Source organism: Poecilia reticulata, chromosome 13, assembly GCF_904066995.2.
Source record: "Poecilia reticulata chromosome 13, P_reticulata-male-v2, whole genome shotgun sequence".
NCBI classification, from domain to species: Eukaryota; Metazoa; Chordata; class Actinopteri; order Cyprinodontiformes; family Poeciliidae; genus Poecilia; species Poecilia reticulata.
In genome coordinates, this window is record NC_088842.1 from 532,400 (window position 1) to 553,746 (window position 21,347).

Sequence of the window (21,347 nt, forward strand, 5' to 3'; positions counted from 1 at the left end):
TTTGCATGTACCAAGGCGCACCTTCAATGAATGGCCTATTTTAAAACTTTTTTTATATATAAGGTGCACCGCATTATAAGGTGCATAGAATAGACGCTACAGTAGAGGCTGGTGTTACGTTATGCATCCACTAGATGGAGCTGCACTAAAGGGAATGTCAACAAAACAGTCCGACTCCGGTCGGCGAGGACAGCCTTCCGCGACTGGGCCGGGGCGTGGCCGGCCGATGGTCACCCTTCTCCGTTCGCGCACAGCATGTTGGTGGAGAATGTGGTGCTAAATGACCTGCAGACGACCTCATTATAGACGGTCAGTAGGTAGATAGGTCCGTCAAACGTCTCAGCTTCTCCACAGCTTCGTGATTCCCCGTCCTTCGACCTCTCATCCTGCATTGGTCCTTTCTTTTCCCCTCAGTCGCTCCTCGGATGCAAGAGATTTCTCCAGGCTCCAGCCTCGATCATTTCAAGCAGCTTCTCCCGCCTATCTCTCACCTGCCTGGGGTTTCACTTACTCCACGATTCACCTCCGAAAACATAACAAGCCCTCTGGTCACCTTGTTAACTTTGATCTTTGGCCCGTGACGCATGACGCATTACCTCCCGCACAGTCAGTGAGACAAGGTAGCCAACTAAAGATGCCACGTAAAGAAACAGCTTAATGACTCTACTTAACATGTGAATAGCAACAGGAGACCCACGTGAATTGTCAGTCATTGGATGAAAAAACAATGACATCACAATTCATTACTTACACGTGATTGGTTGGTAGATATCTCCCTATTGGACACACTAGACCTTTATAATTACAGGCCTGGTTAAGCCCCTCCCTACTAAATTATAAAAAATAACCCAGAAATAAAAATACATCAAGCACAAGGCATAAGTTTATATTTCTAATTTTTGTTGAAAAAGAAATATGTAAATACATGCATATGACACACATCTACAAATAAAGAAACCACAAATAAAATAACATCTATAAATAAAAAACCTTCAGTTTAAAAAAATTAATAAATAAAAAGATTACAGCACAAAATGCTTGTCTACTTCTGGGCCGTGTGGTGGTGGCTTTCTTTCTGAGCATGATCCAACATACAAACGCTTATGACGCAACATGCTGTATTTAGGGTTAACTTCAAGTCTCTTGTAGTTTGGAGCAGAGGTTGTCGAGCTCCTGGCTGCGGAAACTTGGTGGTCTCACAATCCAGCCTGATTCACCCTCGAAGACGCCATCCTCTTCATCAGACATGAGGTCAAAGGTGACACCTTCCCAAAAGGAAATCTCCTCTGCTGCCAGGACGCTCTCCCTCGCCTCCAGCAGCTGTTGACACAGAACAAACATTAAGTCATAAAGAATCTTTATGAAAACATATTGTTGAAACTATGCTGACATTTTAAGTGTCTTGCTTTAGAAACACCTTTGAGGTACCTAAATGTGGGCAGGGAACCAATCGTGGTGGGCCTGCAGCCTCAAAGAGTGAACCCACAAACCAAATACAGGGGAGGTGTAATCCATTTGTCATTGAAAACTATGGCTATGTGGTAAAGTATCAACTCCTGAATATCATGTGAAAAGACATGATATTTAACAAAACATTGATAAAAGTACTTAAGTGATTTGTCATTAACCATTGAGGCTACATTAAAATTATTGCACACCATCTTGTCCCAAAATGTTACAGCTTCTTAAGAAAATTTAATGTTATTTTTCTTTTCACTGCTGAATGCATTCATACACACATATATACAAACATGCATGCAGAACTGATGCAATTGATGCAACTGTAACATCTCTAGTAATAAATCTTACCTGCTTCTTTCTTTAGCTACATCTGGATGACTGGCTGTAGGTCCTGGATGCAGCTGGAAAACATTTTTGTGCATTGTCAATACATAGCATAATTACATTATGTACATAAACAATGTTGAACCATAAAATATCATCAACATTCTAAAATAGTAGATACTCACACACAGTTGCATCTCTGTCCTCATCACAGACATCAGAACGTTCCTGAAGAGTCCGATTGACACAAATGTGACTCTCATTCTGTGGAGTCTGTGGAAATAAATGTAAAATTAAAAAAATATTGTAGCAAATATATCGCTTTCTCAAAAATATGCAAGTAAATAAGTTAAAATTATTCTCAAGCAGCCATTATACAGTCGGGAATCAACGCAATGATTATACATAATCATGACTTCGTTCTCAAATCCGTCCGCCATTTTGTAGATCTTTACTGCGTACCACACTCTGCCTTGCTGTACTGCGTAACAACAAAATAAATAAAATAACGGGAAGATCAGTTTTCCTTACAAATTTTCCTTACGAATAGTGAACCCGCAAGTCTACTTCTAGATTCTTTGTCCTTCAACCAATCAGCTCTAATGCCAACCTTTTGGTTTCCCTGAAGCTATCTCAGTAACCCATCAGCTGGCCCTTTAGAATAGAATAGAAGTACTTTTTTCATCCCAATCGGGAAATTACTGTGCAGTTGCAGCATACACATACACACAGATCAAATTACAAAATAAAAATAATAAAATAAAATGCATAAAATGTAGAATGTAAGATGTAAGATTCTGTACAATATGAACAGTGAATATTAATAATCTGTACAATAGTGCTTTGTAAACAATCTGTACAATATTGATTTGTGGACAGATATGTACAATGGTAACTTAACGTTTGTTATATAAAGTGATGGCCTGTGGCAGGAAAGATTTCCTGTATCTGTCCCTACGACAACGGAGCTGAAGCAGTCTGTGTGAGAAAGTGCTCCGCTGTCTGTCCACTGTGTGGTAGAGAGGGTGCAGCTTGTTGACCATGATAGACAACAGCTTCTTCAGCGTTCTCCTCTCCACCGCATTTTCCAGGGTCTCTAATTTCAGACCAATTACAGAGCCAGCTTTCCTGATGACCGCATTCAGTCTTTTAGAGTCGCTGGTTCTGATGCTGCTACCCCAACACACAACGGCAAAGAAAATGGCACCGGCAACAACGCTGTTGTAGAACATCTCCAACATCTTGCTGCAGAACATCTCCAACATCTTGCTGCACACATTAAAGGATCTCAGCTTCCTTAGGAAATAGAGTCTGCTCATCCCCTTCTTGTACATAGCATCAGTATTGGATGTCCAGTCTAGTCTGTTGCTGATCACCACTCCCAAATATTTATAGTCCTCCACCTCCTCCACCACCTCCCCCCTAATCCTCAGTGGCTGTGAAGGCGTCTTCACCCTCCTGAAGTCGATCACAATTTCTCTGGTCTTACTGATGTTAAGCCTCAGGTGATTTCGTTCAGACCACTCCACAAAGCCGTCCACCAGTGTCCTGTACTCCCCCTCCTCTCAACCTCTCACACACCCGACAATCGCCGACTCATTGGAAAACTTCTGTAGATGACATGACTCAGAGTTGTACTGAAAATCAGTGGTGTACAGGCTAAAGAGAAAAGGAGAGAGCACAGTTCCCTGCGGAGCTCCTACATCACTGACCACCCCACCAGACAAGACACTGCCCAGACGGACAAACTGTGGCCTGTCCGTCAGGTAGTCAATAACCCAGGAGATTGCTGAGTCGCCGACACCCATCCCCCGCAGCTTCTCACCCATTAGCAAGGGCTGGATGGTGTTGAAGGCACTCGAGAAATGAAAGAATGTGATTCTCACCGTGTCTCCTCCACCATCCAGGTGCATATGGGCTTGTTGCAGCAGGAAGATGACAGCATCATCAACTCCTAAGTGTGGCTGGTAGGCAAATTGTAGAGGGTCCAAAAACGTCATCACCTGGGGCCTCAGCTGGGCAAGGATCAGTCTATCCATAACCTTCATCACATGAGATGTGAGAGCGACAGGTCTGTAGTCCTCTGGGTCTGATGGTCTCGCCTTCTTGGGCACAGGAACTATGTGTGACGTCTTCCAGAGCAACGTGACCCTCCCCAGACTCAAGCTCAGGTTGTACAGATGTACCAGTACGGGAGACAGCTGACTGGGGCAGGTTCTCAAGACCCTTGGTGTGATGCCATCTGGGCCTGCCGCCTTCCCCTGGTGAAGTCTTTCAAGCTGCCTCTTAACCTGGCCTGCGGTCACCATTAGCTGAGGGTTGGTGTTATTGTCTGTAGAGGAGGAAGGGGAGGAGATGAGAGACTAGCAGGAGGGAGGGGGAGGGCAGATGTAGGGGAGTTGTGCAGGAGAAAGCTTGAAGGTGTGTGGAGCAGCTTGATGTGTGGGGAGATGGAGGTAACGGGAGTAGCCGGGGGTGAACTAAACCTGTTGAAAAACTGGTTAAACTGGTTTGCCCTATCCAGACTCCCCTTGTAACTGAGTAACCCTGCATGTCTCTGCCCCTGCAGCTGTCCCACGTCCCAGCATCACTCAAGCCCTGCAGCTGTCCCACATCCCAGTGTCATTCAGTCCCTGCAGCTGGCCCATGTCCCAGCATCGCTCAGCCCCTGCAGCTGACCCATGTCCCAGCACCGTTCAGCTCCTGCAGCTAACCCATGTCCCAGCATCGCTCAACCCCTGCAGCTGGCCCATGTCCCAGCGTCGTTCAGCCCCTGCAACTGGCCCATGTCCCAGCGTCGCTCAGCCCCTGCAGCTGGCCCATGTCCCAGCGTCTCTCAGCCCCTGCTGCTGGCCCATGTCCCAGCATCGTTCAGCCCCTGCAGCTGGCCCATATCCCAGCGTCGCTCAGCCCCTTGTCTGTTACTACCCAATAGTAAGTCCCGCCTACTCCTCACAACTCTTTGGACTCACTACTGCCCAGTTCTCTGTCTAACAGGTCCGGAAAATCCCCAGAAACTCGGGTCTTACCCTAGAGATAGTTTGCGGAGAATTATCTGTCTAAACTGGGGTCGGAAAGGACTCGTCTAGCTCTGACTACCTTCGATCCAGAAGTTATGACCCTTTACAGTTGAGAAACAATCAGCTGAGTAGCCCTCACAGCTGCATAACCCCTACAACCACTCCTGTTAACGGTAGCTCCTCTCCTAAAATAACGGCACTTGTTAACGGCTAGATTAAGTTTAGTGACTTAGATTTAAGTCCCAGGGTCATTATTTTAACACTCACCAGAAGAAAACACAAAGCCACCCTGTCTCTAGAATCATGTATGTTAACTTTACTACATTTAGGAGAACCAACAATAATTAAGACTGACACAATTAAACTCACTGTTCACAATTCCCATTAGAATTTTAGAATACAATTTTATTAAGCAAGCTTTAGCAGGGGCATATGATAACAGGTTAAATTCCCAAAGGTTATCAAAGAGGCAAAAAATATAATAAAATCACTAGGATCACTCACATCCTATCTTTGTTCTTATCCCTAACCTGTATCACTAAATTCACTGAGCGAGGCTTTTGAGGGAAGCTGGTCAACTCATACCCGATGGTTCTTGGTCTCGGCAGCTGTAGTCTTTAGATATCCTTGGTCAGAGTCTTTGTCCAGCCGGGGCAAAGTCCTCTTTCTTAAAGGGAAGCGGAGCGAAGACTCACGCTGTCCTTTGAACGTGCAGACTCTTTGTCTTTAAAAGACCTCCGTCTCTTTTCCAAGTCGGCTGCGGTGATTTGGAGAGCGTTGGGTAGAGGCAGAGGAGTTGGTCGGATCTGGAACCAGGGTCGGTGGCGGGTGGAACTCGTCCTTTCTAGGCGGCGTGAAGTCCTGGAGCTTTCTCCCGGTCCCAGGGTGTGGTCCTCTGCTGGTCTTTATCCTGCTTCCTCTGGTGGCTCCTCTTCTGCGCCGTGGACGAAGAACACTATTTCTCCCCCGAACATCAGTATTTATGCCCTCTAACCCAGGGCGGTTTGCAAGGCAGGACTATGTCTCCTTGGAGCCTGCCCATCGCATGATGTCATGCCTGGCCGGGCTGCGTCTCCTTGGAACCTGCCCATCGCATGAAGTCAGACCTTTGTCTGTTTGCCGAAGATCCCGGACTTTCCTAACGCCTTATGACTCACTGACCAGCGCCCTATGACTCACTGACCATCTGTTTCTAATTCTGCCCCACCCTTGTTTCTCGCTCAGTGAGGAGTGTTTTGCCTTTCAGTCTTCCATAATGTAATAAAATCAATTGATTAAGAGCACAGAGCATACATTATAACATTCTTTGATTAAAAGTACAAAATATATGTTTTGATAATACATTACAGACATTTCTTCATTGGCGTGTGTATTATCACTTTAACCTGTTACAACTTATAATCATCATCAAATCATAATGCAAGGTATACTGTTACAACTTATAATCATCATTAAATCATAATGCAGGGTATACTGTTACAACTTATAATCATCATTAAATCATAATGCAGGGTATACTGTTACAACTTATAATCATCATTAAATCATAATGCAGGGTATACTGTTATTTCTCAGGCCTTTATTCCGTTTTCTGCTTGCAACTGGACGGATCTCACATGCTCATACCAGATTTCATGACACCCTGCAGCTGGCCCATGTCCCAGCGTTGCTCAGCCCCTGCAGCTGGCCTATGTCCCAGCATCGCTCAGCCCCTGCAGCTGGCCCATGTCCCAGTGTGGTTCAGCCCCTGCAGCTGACCCATGTCCCAGCACCGTTCAGCTCCTGCAGCTGGCCCATGTCCCAGCATCGCTCAGCCCCTGCAGCTGGCCCATGTCCCAGCGTCGTTCAGCCCCTGCAGCTGGCCCATGTCCCAGCGTCGTTCAGCCCCTGCAGCTGACCCATGTCCCAGCACCGTTCAGCTCCTGCAGCTGGCCCATGTCCCAGCATCTCTCAGCCCCTGCTGCTGGCCCATGTCCCAGCATTGTTCAGCCCCTGCAGCTGGCCCATATCCCAGCGTCGCTCAGCCCCTGCAGCTGGCCCATGTCCCAGCGTCGCTCAGCCCCAGCATTTGGCCTACGTTCAGCCCCTGCAGCTGGCCCATGTCCCAGCGTCGCTCAGCTCCTGCAGCTGGGCTATGTTCCAGCGTCACTCAGCTCCTGCAGCTGGCCCATGTCCCAGCGTCGCTCAGCCCCTGCAGCTGGCCCATGTCCCAGCGTCTCTCAGCCCCTGCTGCTGGCCCATGTCCCAGCGTTGTTCAGCCCCTGCAACTGGCCCATGTCCCAGCGTCGTTCAGCCCCTGCAACTGGCCCATGTCCCAGCACCGTTCAGCTCCTGCAGCTGGCCCATGTCCCAGCGTCGTTCAGCCCCTGCAACTGGCCCATGTCCCAGCGTCGTTCAGCCCCTGAAACTGGCCCATGTCCCAGCATCGTTCGGCCCCTGCAGCTGGCCCATATCCCAGCGTCGCTCAGCCCCTGCAGCTGGCCCATGTCCCAGCGTCGCCCAGCCCCTGCAGCTGGCCCATGTCCCAGCGTCTCTCAGCCCCTGCTGCTGGCCCATGTCCCAGTATCGTTCAGCCCCTGCAGCTGGCCCATATCCCAGCGTCGCTCAGCCCCTGCAGCTGGCCCATGTCCCAGCGTCGCTCAGCCCCAGCATTTGGCCTACGTTCAGCCCCTGCAGCTGGCCCATGTCCCAGCGTCGCTCAGCTCCTGCAGCTGGGCTATGTCCCAGCGTCACTCAGCTCCTGCAGCTGGCCCATGTCCCAGCGTCGTTCAGCCCCTGCAACTGGCCCATGTCCCAGCGTCGTTCAGCCCCTGCAACTGGCCCATGTCCCAGCACCGTTCAGCTCCTGCAGCTGGCCCATGTCCCAGCGTCGCTCAGCCCCTGCAGCTGGCCTATGTCCCAGCGCCGCTCAGCCCATGTCCCAGCGTTGTTCAGCCCCTGCAACTGGCCCATGTCCCAGCGTCGTTCAGCCCCTGAAACTGGCCCATGTCCCAGCATCGTTCGGCCCCTGCAGCTGGCCCATATCCCAGCGTCGCTCAGCCCCTGCAGCTGGCCCATGTCTCAGCGTCGCTCAGCCCCAGCATTTGGCCTATGACCCAGCATCGTTCAGCCCCTGCAGCTGGCCCATGTCCCAGCATCGCTCAGCCCCTGCAGCTGGCCCATGTCCCAGCGCCGCTCAGTCCCTGCAGCTGGCCTATGTCCCAGCGTCGCTCAGCCCATGTCCCAGCGTTGTTCAGCCCCTGCAACTGGCCCATGTCCCAGCGTCGTTCAGCCCCTGAAACTGGCCCATGTCCCAGCATCGTTCGGCCCCTGCAGCTGGCCCATATCCCAGCGTCGCTCAGCCCCTGCAGCTGGCCCATGTCCCAGCGTTGCTCAGCCCCAGCATTTGGCCTATGACCCAGCATCGTTCAGCCCCTGCAGCTGGCCCATGTCCCAGCATCGCTCAGCCCCTGCAGCTGGCCCATGTCCCAGCGCCGCTCAGTCCCTGCAGCTGGCCTATGTCCCAGCGTCGCTCAGCCCCTGCAGCTGGCCCATGTCCCAGCGTCGTTCAGCCCCTGCAGCTGGCCAGTGTCCCAGCACCATTCAGCTCCTGCAGCTGGCCCATGTCCCAGTGTCGCTCAGCCCCTGCAGCTGGCCCATGTCCCAGCGTCACCTGCCCCTCCAGCCGGCCCGTGTCCAAGCCTCTCTCTTCGTCGGTACATGTCTCAGTGGTTTTCCTTTCCCTCATACTTTTCAGTGTGGCTCCCTTACCGTGGGCACCTATCCTACAGCCTTTCTCCAGATATATTTGTGTCCCCTAGCTCCCCAACTCCTGCCTGGCTCCGCGCCTTTAACTATCCTTCACTCTCTTGCCCGGTATTATTTCGGCTCTTTCCTTTGCAGGCCTTCATTCTCCGGATGAGCATCATATCATGAAAACCCCTCTATCAATCAAATTTGATTCCTCCTATCAGCTTCTCAACGTCTAGTTTTCTGCACTCCTTTGGCCTACAACCCGTACTTTTCTTTTCTCCACACATCCTCGTCGGCATACGAGTTTTAGGCTTCGGCCCTGGCCTCAGCCCTTTTTTGGGGGGAGAGCATCCCTAATCGATTATCGGGATGTTCATCGAGTTCACATCAAATCTCTGCTCAAATTAGCTGCCGGGGTCAAAGCGCCAAAGAACTGTTACTCATTCCTGTCATTAAATATTTTAATTGTTCCCCTTTGTCCTTCTGAGTCTCTCCAGATTAAAATGGAGCTAAAACGGAAGTTCAGACTGGAAGGCTCCGCCCCCTCCGTTCGCTCATCGACGTCATGCTCATCTCCGACCTCAGCGCTGGACCTCACCCGGCGCATTCAATCAGCAATCAGGCTCTGTGTAAAAGGATCCAACACCCAAGCAGTCAGCTGCTTCCCAGCTGCGTTCAACCCACCACCGCCCCTTCTCCACCCACATCCTTCGGCTCTCCAGGATAGCCCCTTTCCCGACCACCACCACCAGTGTCGGGCCCCGGGGGAGAGCATCCCTAATCAGTTATCGGGATGTTCATCGAGTTCACATCAAATCTCAGCTCAAATTAGCTGCCGGGGTCTGAGCACCAAAGAACTCTTATTCATTCCTGTCATTAAATATTTTAATTGTTCCCCTTTGTCTGTCTGAGTCTCTCCAGATTAAACTAAGTGATATAGGGAGAGGGGAGGTGTGTGGAACTGTCAGGGAGGGGGGGGCAAGCCAAGAACAAGGGAGGAACTGAGCTTCATTACAAAATCTGGCTGTGGGTTGTGGGCATGCCCAGTAGAGCTCGCTTTGCAGCCTGAAATCCACCCTCTAAATTTGAACAGAAGGGAGATGACGGAGCAGACTTTGGCTGCTGCTGCTGCTGCTCTCTGGCAGTTTTATCTCACACATGTGAGGGAGTGGAAAGGTGTAGTTTTTTTTTCTTAATGAAGATTTTTTTTTTATTAATCAGAGGAGGAGACTGGGGGACAAATAGAGAAAAAACTTTCTCTCCAGCATAGCTGCTCTGTCAAGCACCAGCAGGGAGCTGGTGAGTGAAATGTGAGGAAACGAGGAAGAAAGAGAGGCAGAGCGCTGCTTTGATTCCTGTGCTGCACAGGTCAGTACCCAGGAAAAACCTCAATTGCTCTCAAGTTTTAGTAGAGTAAAGCAAACTTTCTTCCAATAGGAATTAGGAATGTCTTTCTGAGAGATGCTCCATTTGGAATTGTGTTTTCTGGTCAAATGTAGAGAAACACAGTTGATCATAATTTCATGTGTTGTTTTTATTTAACTCATTAATACGCATGCTCATTTTTCAAAATGTATGTTTTCCACTTTACAAAGAAACATATCAATTTTAACAGTTTGTTACCAAGTAAACTGTTAAAATGTTATAGCTTTCTCTGAATTAGATTTCTAAAATGAAATTATATTTAACTTCTTTTTATGATTATGTAGTTTTGTCCAATACAAATAAAAAGCGATTTGCTTTAACTGTCAAAACAATATTTGGACACACAACTAAATATTGTTGTCTTTCAGTTCAACTACTGTAGCCCTGCAGAGTCTAGAGTGCCACATGTACAGGTGTGGTGAGCCAAGTATAGGTCAGACATTCAGAGCGTCATAAAGGTAGTAAAAGCAGCATATGTGTGCCTTTGTCTTTAAGCACAAAGATGCTAGGATTGTATTAGGCAATTTATTAATCAATCCACCTTAACCTTTAAAGGTGAATTGATTTGAGCAAAATCAAGTTGCTAAAATGGCCCAACTTGATTTTGATGAGATGGTGTTTTTCGGCTGAAAAAAAGTTATACAAGAAACATGGAGAACACAAAATGTCTTTCGTAAATTTAAAAGTGTATCTTAACATTTACTTTTAGAGTAAGAGGTTTTTCAAACAGGGCAGTGGTGCAGCTTCAAGAGCAGTTGCCTTGCAGCAAGAAGGTTCTGGGTTCGATTCCCAGCCCGGGTCTTTCTGCATGGAGTCTCCATGTTCTCCCTGTGCATGGTGGGTTTTCTCCAGGTACTCCAGTTTCCTCCCACAGTCCAGAAACATGACTGTCAGGTTAATTGGCCTCTCCAAATTCTCACTAGGTGTGAGTGTGTGTGTGTGCATGGTTGTGTGTCTCTGTGTTGCCCTGCGACAGACTGGAGACCTGTCCAAGGTGACCCTTCCTCTCGCCCGGAACGTTAGCTGGAGAGGCACCAGCAGCCGTCCTGACCCCACTAAGGGACAAGGGTGTACAGAAAATGGATGGATTCTTCAGATATTTGGAAATTTATCCAACAGGTGCATAGTTGGATGTCAAAAGCTTTTCTTTATGGATGTATCTGATACAACTTAGAAAGGTGATTAAGCAGATTCTATCTCAGCCTTCTGGAGTTAATTTATCCCAGCAGCAGGATGACTGCCTTCATTCTTAGAAACCGGGATTCCATATGCGCCTGCCAGGCTCTCACCCCTGATGGCCCATCTGAGGCTCCATGATCCATCACACAGCGGTCAGCCCTGTTTTACTGAAAGGGCTGTGAACTTGTTACCTCTGCTGGGCTGATGGTCTGAATGTCAAACTCATTTTTCTTTTTTCCCCACTCCCTTTATTTTTCCATCCCCTTCCCACCTTTGCCTCTGTATTGAAATAATTGAGTCGCACTCAGCATGACAAGGTTGCCAGTGCGGCCCATGAATAGAGCCATCCAGCTTGGTGCCATGATTTCCTGGTGCTGGCTTTCACAGCCTTACTCAGAGGTCATGACGGGACATCATCATGACTCCTGCTTCTCAGCATAATGACAGAACATCCATGGTACATTATCTACGGTTGCTCAGCTGGCCCTGAGCTTGGTCTATGGCAGGGTTTCTCAACCTTTTTTGGCCCAGCTCCCCCCCAGCCTTCATCCAGGTCCCTCACTGCCCCCCACCAAAGAATTTGTAGGCTACTTTGCACTGACTATTATTTTATCATTAATATTACTATCACTATTGTAGATGTTTTAATTTTTATGCTTGTTTCTGTATTTATCATCAAAAATAATTTCCCAGAGAACAAAAAAGTCATGGGAATAGAAATTATTTTCACAGGTGTCTATGAAAAATGCAATGAACATTCAAGTTAAACTTGTAGGCCTTGCAGCCAGAGTGGAAAAAATATTCTTATTCTTTGCCATTTTCCAGTTGTTAAATATTCCACCAGATAAAAGATGTTCAACATGCCAGTTTAAACTTTGAACTATTTGCAAACGACTGAGTTCTGCAACATTAAAACATGGATAGAACTATAACTACATTAATCATAGCTCTTCTTCTCTTCAGTGTTTGTCAGTTTCTGGTGGTGCAGCTCTGTGCTGCCTTCAGGAGAATGGGACATCAGAGTATCATCCATAAAACTTCACCCACATGGCATTTATTGTGCAAACCAGAGCTTTCAGTGGAAAAACAAAAGTTCCAGGTCCTTTTAATGCCATACAAATATGAGACAGAAACATGGATTATATCTTTATATAGACCTGTCTATTGATTATAGATTAATAGTTTTACTGGACAGAAATTACAAATCTGGTTCTTAATCAAATCCTAATGAGTCAAATTGAAAGTGTCATGGAGTCATCAGCCTCATGACATTAACACTGACATGAAAAATAATATTGAAGAAATAAATATATCAAATCTAATTAAAAACATAAATAAGTGATCAGTTCTTTACTGTTATGGTCTGTAAGATATATTTATTCTCAGTACTAGATGTGGTGTCAACAAACCCATGGCACTTCAACAATATTATTTTATATTTTATCTGGAAATAGTGTCTGATTATTCTTGCCATACAGTCTCTGTATTAATTATTGCTCTAAAGGTCTTGCCATACAAGTTTATTCTTCTGTATTTACTTTAGTTTCTTAGTTTATTCTTGTATTTTGTTCTTCATTCATTTCCATTTAGTTTCATTTGATTAGTATTATCCTCTCTTGGTTTATTGCTGTCCATTTTAGTTTCTTTCCTGTTGCTAGATTTATTTTATCATTTATTGACCATCAGTAATCTTCACTCATCACCTGCTGCGCCGCCTAATCGTCATATGTTTCACATCATGTGTTGATTTTTCACTGTTCAACGTCGGATTCTCTGTTTTTATGCCATAATTCACATCTACTTCGTTGCTCCGTTTTATGTCCCGCTTCTCCTGTTTCAGAGTTATGCGCAATGTGCTTTTTTTTTTTTACCCCCTAAGGTGCAGGGCGATCGGGAAGCGCATCGATGGGGAAAAGGCAGACTGACATAAACCTTTTAAAATAACGGAAACAATTTCTGCATTCTAATTATTGAAATTTTAAAGTGCTGTGTTGTTCTCTCACCCCGTTTCATGTCGGACCACTTACAGCACCGTGTTAACGCTGTAAAATGAACGCTCTCTATCGTGGTATCACCCATGGAGGGATTTCTTTATTTCTTTATTTAAATGGGTTCATTTTTCAGAGGGATACAAAGTGAGGGTATCGTGATTTTAGTAATTGCATGTTTATAAGAGATTTTCTGTTGATCTTTCATGGAAGCGGGCAGCTTTCAAACGGAAATAAAACACTTTTTAATATAAGTTGCTGCTTAACATGATCACAGACCTGGCAAAAATAGCAGACAAAGTGAATCTCAGCAACGTCACCAGCCAGTGTAACGCTAAACTGATGCGCCGGTGAAGCTACTAGCAGGAGCAGAGCTGCGCCAATAAGCTACAAACCCTGAATAGAAGAAGAGCTGCCATCGATACAGTTGCAGCCAAGCCTGGTTTAATGTTACACATACAGTTTTACCAAGTTGCTCAAAGTCTAAACTGGCATTATTGTGCATTTAAGGTGTAAAGTTTACCTTTGACCAAACGCCCCCCAGAGGAACCTCAGCGCCCCCCTTTTGTAAAAATGTCCGCCAGCGCCCCCTGCCGTCCTCTGAACGCCCCCCTGGGGGGCGGTACCGCCCACGTTGAGAACCGTTAGTCTATGGTCTATTCTTCCCCAGAATCTCTGGATGCAGTCTGTTCAACATGGCAGCCTAATGGACTTTAATTCCTCCAGCAGAATTCAATCACTTGTCTTTCTTTCTGCCTGTCTGCTGAGTGATTCAGTTTAATGAGGGAGGCGAGATAAAGGCAAGCTTATGGTTTGCCAGATGATGGAGAGGCTGCCGTTTTTGTTTCTGTTGGAGTAGGCACACAATGAGCGCTCATGTGAAATGTGTTTGGTGTTTTTTTTCTAAGTGGAGAAGAAGAAAAAGGTGATGGAGATGTCTGACAAAATGACAGGCTGTCTCAGAGAGAAGGGGTCATTAAAGTGTCAAAGGATGCAGCTCAAATATTCCTTTTCATTTCTGAGACTTCCACCAGGGAATGAGAAAAGAGAAGAGGGGGTGTTTTTTGCAGCATAATCTTCAGCAAGGTTTTAGGATTATAAAACATTCATACTCTAATTTTATCATGCGCACCCACCCTGCAGCGCTGTGCATTATTTCAATGGCAGGATGGGATAATCCTCTTACATGAACGCTGCCACTGCTGGTGTAGGAGGGCATCAGACTGGAGGCAAGGAATTTCCTATCTCCTAACTTTGGTAACTTTTTCATTAAAACCTAGGAGCCGAGGGAGGGGACCCTGGCGGTCTGATCCTCGGCTGCAGAAGCTCTTGGGACGTGGAATGTCACCTCTCTGGTGGGGAAGGAACCGGAGCTAGTGTGCGAGGCTGAGAGGTTCCAGCTAGAAATAGTTGGCCTCACCTCGACACATGGCTCTGGTTGTGGAACCAGTCTCCTTGAGAGGGGCTGGACGTACTTCCACTCTGGAGTTGCCCACGGTGAGAGGCGCCGGGCTGGAGTGGGCATACTTGTTGCCCCCCATTTGGGCGCCTGTACGTTGGGGTTCACCCTGGTGGATGAGAGGGTAGCCTCCCTTCGCCTACGGGTGGGGGGACGGGTTCTGACTGTTGTTTGTGCTTACGGGCCGAACGGCAGTTCAGATTACCCACCCTTCTTGGAGTCCTTAGAGGGGGTACTGGAGAGTGCCCCTCCTGGGGACTCCCTTGTTCTACTGGGGGACTTCAACACTCACGTGGCCAATGACAGTGAGACCTGGAGAGGCGTGGTTGGGAGGAACGGTGCCCCCAATCTCAACTCGAGTGGTGTTCTGTTGTTGGACTTCTGTGCTCATCACGGATTGTCCATCACGAACACCATGTTCAGGCATAAGGGTGTCCATATGTGCACTTGGCACCAGGATACCCTAGGCCGCAGTTCGATTATTGACTTTGTCATTGTCTCATCGGATTTGCGGCCGTATGTCTTGGATACTCGGGTGAAGAGAGGTGCGGAGCTGTCCACTGACCACTACCTGGTGGTGAGTTGGCTCCGGTGGTGGGGGAGGAAGGCAGTCAGACCTGGCAGTCCCAAACGTGTAGTGAGGGTCTGCTGGGAACGTCTGGTGGAGTCCCCTGTGAGACGGAGCTTCAACTCCCATCTCCGGCAGAACATCGAGCACGTCCCGGGAGAGGTGGGGGACATTGAGTCTGAGTGGACCATGTTCCGTACCTCCATTGCCGAGGCGGCCTATCGGAGCTGCGGCCGCAAGGTTGTTGGTGCCCGTCGCGGCGGCAACCCTTGAACCCGTTGGTGGACACCTTCGGTGAGGGATGCTGTCAAGCTGAAGAAGGAGTCCTATCAGGCCTTTTTGGCTTGTGGGACTCCAAAAGCAGCTGATGGGTACCGGCCGGCGAAACGGCATGCGGCTCGGGTTGTCGCTGAGGCAAAAACTCGGGCGTGGGAGGAGTTTGGAGAGGCCATGGAGAAAGACTTCCGTACGGCTTCGAGGCGATTCTGGTCCACCATCCGGTGTCTCAGGAGGGGGAAGCAGTGCAGCACCAACACTGTTTATAGTGGGGATGGTGCGCTGCTGACCTCAACTCAGGACGTTGTGGGCCGGTGGGCGGAATACTTTGAAGACCTCAATCCCACCAACATGCCTTCTGTTGAGAAAGCTGAGCATGGGGACTCTGGTTTGAGCTCTCCAATCTCTGGGGACGAGGTCGCCGAGGTGGTCAAAATGCTCCTCGGTGGCAGGGCCCCGGGGTGGATGAGATCCGCCCGGAGTTCCTTAAGGCTCTGGATGTTGCAGGGTTGTGTTGGCTCACGTGACTCTGCAATATCGCATGGACATCGGGGGCAGTTCCCCTGGATTGGCAGACTGGGGTGGTGGTCCCCCTGTTTAAAAAGGGGGACCGGAGGGTGTGCTCCAATTACAGGGGGGTCACAGTCTTAAGCCTCCCTGGTAAGGTCTATTCAGGTGTCCTGGAGAGGAGGGTCTGTCGGATAGTCGAACCTCTGATTCAGGAAGAGCAGTGTGGTTTTCGTCCTGGTCGTGGAACACTGGACCAGCTCTACACCCTCAGCGGGGTCCTGGAGGGTGCATGGGAGTTCACCCAACCAGTCTACATGTGTTTTGTGGACTTGGAGAAGGCATTCGACCGTGTCCCTCGGGAGGCCTTGTGGGGGGTACTCCGGGAGTTTTATTTTTCAGAGATCATCCATCCTCATTATTCATCAGTTTGACCCTCTGAGCTCATGAAGGTGTTACTGTGTTCCTCTGGTAACTAAGAACATCCATTAGAAGTCATTTATTGACAGTGCAATAATTAGTCTTAACCAAACTAAATAATATTTACCTATAGCGTGCTAAGTGTTTTGCTCTGTTCACAAATTGTTGATAATCAATCATATCAATCATTCAATTATATCTTTAATCCAGACACAAAAGTCCATAGAAAAAAGATAAAAACAAGTAAAATAAGAGAAAAATAAAAATAAACATGACATTATTCACTGAGTCACAAATAAATGATGACGCCAATGATTCCATAATCTTGAAGAGAATCTCACTGTACTAAAAGCAGGATTTACTAAAATTGTGATTATATTATTGCATGACACAGATCATCTACACATGTATTTATACATAAGATTCCTGAGCCCAGCTGCACATGTGGGAACAACATTATGTACAAACATGTGGCCAGCACTGCTCCATCTAGGTACTTTGAGTAGGAGCCTCATGCCATCATTGTAGGACACATAAAGTTTCTGCAGGATACTTTTTTTGTATCGTCGCCACAGATGGGCCGTGTAATAATGTGATTTATGAATATGATTTATCGTTTTAGAGTCGTAGGAAAATGTCCTTGTTGATAGATTAAATAGTTTCATATATATATATATATATATATATATATATATATATATATATATATATGACTCTACAACAAAAAGTCTCAATAATATATATGGCACTGTAAAAACAAAAAAAGAATTTTTTGCTTATATCGGTTTAACAACTCTGGTTATAACAACCTGGGTTATTCTTTTGCACCTAATTCATTTGTTTGTTATTGACTTTTGCTCAATTAAATTTCTTACATTGCAAATGGTATTTTTATTATAGTTGATCATGTTGTTTTTCATGTCTCCTTATGTCTTTCATTCCTCCTATAATTGATGGAGATATATAGATAATATTTATAATGTAAAGTATTGTTTGTCATTTAATTAGCTCTACATCCTTAAGAAAATGAAAAAATATGTTGTTTCATAATGCCAGTAATGCCAGAATTAAAAGTAAATAATAAAGACTTTGTGGTATTCTGATTTAGTAATATAATTAGATTAGTTGTGTTACCACTCCCACGCCACTAGAGGCAGTAGCAGGCCCGAAAAGAGGCGACTAAGGAGCAGATTTAGAAGTACACAGAAAGCTACAGAATTTGCTAAAAGCTGTGAGCTGCGCTGAAGTAAATAAAAGAGAGAAGTTCAAATACATTCTGAGAGTGAAACTCCTTCCTAAAGATGAAAATATATCACAGATTTCAAAAGAAAATAAAAACGGAAGTGTAGGAAATAGCGCCCCTTTCACTTCCGGGTTGCAAAGGTCCCATTTCCAAATAAGGTGAGACTGACATTGGTCGGTCCCCGCCCCTTTCTGTTGCGCCCCTTTCTGTTTCTGAACCAAGTACACCTCGCTGCTGCGAGGTGTACTTGGTTCAGACTCCAGAACACATTCAGGAGGCATATGTGTGGCATTGTGGTAAAATCCTATCTATTCAGTCTAATTCTATGCTTTGTTCTCCGAGCGACCTCATGCTTTGGCATTTTGCATTATATCCTAATTCACTTTCTGAACCATTTGAAAAGAGGTTCGTTACCAAAAATGTTTGTTATACCCTAATCTGTAATTGCAGTGACTCATTCTAGAATGTACTGGTTCTGGGAGGCTGAAAAAACCCCCCATCATTTTCCTTCTAACTGACAACTATGCTCTAGTGCAGGGGTGGGCAACTCCAGTACTGGAGGGCTGGTCCCTGGTGAAAAATAAATATACTAAGTATGTTAAGTACGTTCTGGGTTCGATTCCCAGCCTTTCTGCATGGAGTCTCCATGTTCTCCCTGTGCATGGTGGGTTTTCTCCGGGTACTCCGGTTTCCTCCCACAGTCCAAAAACGTGACTGTCAGGTTAATTGGCCTCTCCCAATTATTCCTAGGTGTGTGCGTGCATAGCTGTGTGTCTCTGTGTTGCCCGCGACAGACTGGCTACCTGTCCAGGGTGACCCCACCTCTTGCCCGGAACGTTAGCTGGAGATTGGCACCAGCAACCCTCCTGAGCCCATTAAGGGACAAGGGTGTAAAGAAAATGGATGGATGGATGGATGGATGTTAAATGTTAGCATACTTGAGCATACTTTAAGTCATACTAATTATGAGTGTACTTCAAGTTCGCGTAGGATTGTGAGGATGATGATATGGATTTTGAAGACTGGACTCCGGTAGGAAGAGGAAGCGGTAGAGGTAAGAATAAGGTCTTGAAAGAGGATAGAGAAATTGGTAGCCAGAAGAGTAAACGAAGTTTGGAAGAGTGCAGCTCAGATGAAGAAAACAGTGGTCAGGAAGAAAGTAACAAATGAAGAAATTAAGGTAATTCTTAAATTCAGGAAGGAAGATATGAACATTAACCTAAGTCCGATACAAGTTTCAAGAGAAATAAAAAGAAACTAGGGGAGGTGGAGTTTGTTAAAACATTACGAGATGGAAACATGTTGATAAAATGCAAATCTGAAGTACAAAAGAATAAATGCATGCAGATTGACAACATTTGCAAAAAGGTAGTTGGTGAAAAACTAATTGTTGGAGAAAATAGAGTATCACCGTGTGTTATCACTGGTATTCCGCTGGAAGAAGATTTAGAAAGACTCACAAAGAATATACAGGGGGGAGAAGTACGGAGATCGAAGAGATTGCTAAAGCATGTGAATGCAGAAAAAGTAGAGAACCAATCAATTCTTCTGGAGTTTCAAGGTGAAGTCCTTCCTGATAAGGTTAAAATTGGATTCATGAGTTTTTCTGTGAGACCATATGTCCCTCCCCCTTTACGCTGTTTTAAATGCCAAAGATATGGTCATATCACAGCAATATGTAAAGGGAAGCAAAGATGTGCCAAATGTGGAGGAGTTCATCGACATGATGAATGTAGAGTGGATGTACAAATGAAATGCTGTAACTGTGGTGGTCATCATAATACAGCGTATGGAGGTTGTGAGGTAAGGAAAAAGGCAGCAGAAATTCAACAGCTGAGAACAATTAAAAACATCACTTATGCAGAGGCAGCAAAAAGTGTCCAAGAGAAAAGAGTGGTTCAGAAAAATCAACAGGTAATGTCTAGTACAAGTGCTGAGCCCAGCCAAATTTTAAAGACAGGAATGGAAATCACAATGGATAAATTAATATTATTCATGGAATATGTTATCAACTGCACTGATCAAGTAAAACAGAAAACGAAAAAAATTAAAATTATAGTGAAAGGTGCAGAAAATGTTTTAGCCGTGAAGGATTTATCTTGTGAACTAAAAAATAAAGCTTGAAATGGATGGAAAACAAGGTGGAGGAAGACTGTAATGATTATCTTATAATGGAATGCAAGAAGTCTAATAGCCAGTGGTGCAAAAAGTGGGTATGCAGGGTATGCAACGCAAAGGGGCGCAGCACCAGAGGGGGCGCCAAAACCCCGTCTGGAGGGGGCGGCACGCCGATGATGTTTTCCCATACACTTCAGCGCGCCTTACGCTCCTTCACATAACGAGGTAAATGTAGCGAGTTTTACCCTTCATGTATCGTTTCCTCGGGGGGGAGCGAGTGAGCGTCGCTCCCTCACCCTAGGGGGTGGGGAGGTGGGGGGGGGGTTGATCTATGTTTTTGCATCCACCTTAATAATGTGTAGTTGCACCACTGCTAATAGCAAATGGTCAAGAATTTAAAACTGTTTGGAAATTAAACCAGTTATTATTTGTGTTCAGGAAATATGGCTTAAACCAGAGCTAGACTTTGATATCGGGATATGATAGTATCAGAAGGGATGAGGAGCAAGACAGTGGAGGAGGTTGTGTAATATTTGTTAAGCAAGGAATTCAGTATAGGATTTATTAAGAGAGGAGAAATTATAAAACTTTAAAATCCTTTTGACTCGTTATATCCTCTCTATGCCCGGATCCAGAAAATGCTGTGTGCAAGGACTGAGATCACGCAGAGATGAGAGCGTCACAATAATCAGCAATTATTCAAGACAGAATGCATACTGTTACCAGAAAAGCTCATCAGATAACATCAGAAACCTCAGAGCACAAACAACACATGAATTTACCTGAGAAAAGGAAAAAAGACAAAAGATGGAAACGACAAACAAGAAAGCAACAACGTCCTTGGAGAAATTGCAAAGAGCAATTCTCTTTGCAATTTCTCCAAAGAGCAAAATCTGATTTGTTACTGTGTGGAAAGTTTTATCTTTAATTTATTCAAATAAGGTGTATCTTTGCTCATCCAATCAGAACCTGTCTCTGACCCTTTTTAAAGTTAGAAACTCCCTGCAATTTGTTCATAAGATCAAACACCAGTTTCTCCATTGTCTAAAGAGAGCTTCTCCGAACTCCTGCTGGTTTATGGCATTCACAGATCAGTGTGAAAAGCTGGAACTTCCTACTGATTGTTTCCCAGACAGACAAAGGGCAGATCAGAGATCTTGGCAAACAATCTGCTTTAACTACAGGTAAAATAAAGGTCAATAGGCAAGAATAAGTTATACATTTTAAAACTAGCTTATTTTAAATGTATTTTCTTAACAGTTTTTAGATAAAGGGTCATCTTTAGAATGGCTATCTGTGGAAATTTGGGTTAATAAAGAAAATATTAAGATACTATATTTTTATATCCATCCATCCATCCATTTTCTTCCGCTTATCCGGGGTCGGGTCGCGGGGGCAGCAGCTTCAGAAGGGAGGCCCAGACTTCCCTCTCCCCAGCCACTTCTTCCAGCTCCTCCGTGGGAACCCCAAGGCGTTCCCAGGCCAGCCAAGAGACATAGTCCCTCCAGCGTGTCCTGGGTCTTCCCCGAGGCCTCCATCCAGGTGGGACGTGCCCGGAACACCTCACCAGGGAGGCGTCCTGACCAGATGCCTGAGCCACCTCAACTGGCTCCTCTCGACGTGGAGG

At 46.2% G+C, this 21,347-nt stretch overlaps 1 protein-coding gene and 1 long non-coding RNA gene across 2 annotated transcripts in view; one reads left to right on the plus strand and one right to left on the minus strand.

Annotated features, from left to right (window-relative positions):
* Positions 1-994: 994 nt before the first annotated feature.
* On the minus strand, positions 995-2,171 carry LOC145554577 (uncharacterized). Its single transcript, XR_014090564.1, has 3 exons — positions 1,971-2,171; positions 1,810-1,862; positions 995-1,320 (listed from the first exon to the last, which is right to left on the minus strand). It is a non-coding gene; the product is annotated as an uncharacterized LOC145554577 (long non-coding RNA).
* A 4,485-nt stretch (positions 2,172-6,656) lies between these two features.
* The window catches only part of LOC145554576 (uncharacterized), a 101,883-nt gene continuing 87,192 nt past the window's right edge, over positions 6,657-21,347 (plus strand). The window contains exon 1 of the mRNA XM_081614716.1: positions 6,657-9,905. Within this exon, the coding sequence (XP_081470842.1) occupies positions 6,706-7,899 (1,194 nt within the window). The 5' untranslated portion in view covers positions 6,657-6,705 and the 3' untranslated portion in view covers positions 7,900-9,905. The remainder of the gene's footprint in view (positions 9,906-21,347) is intronic.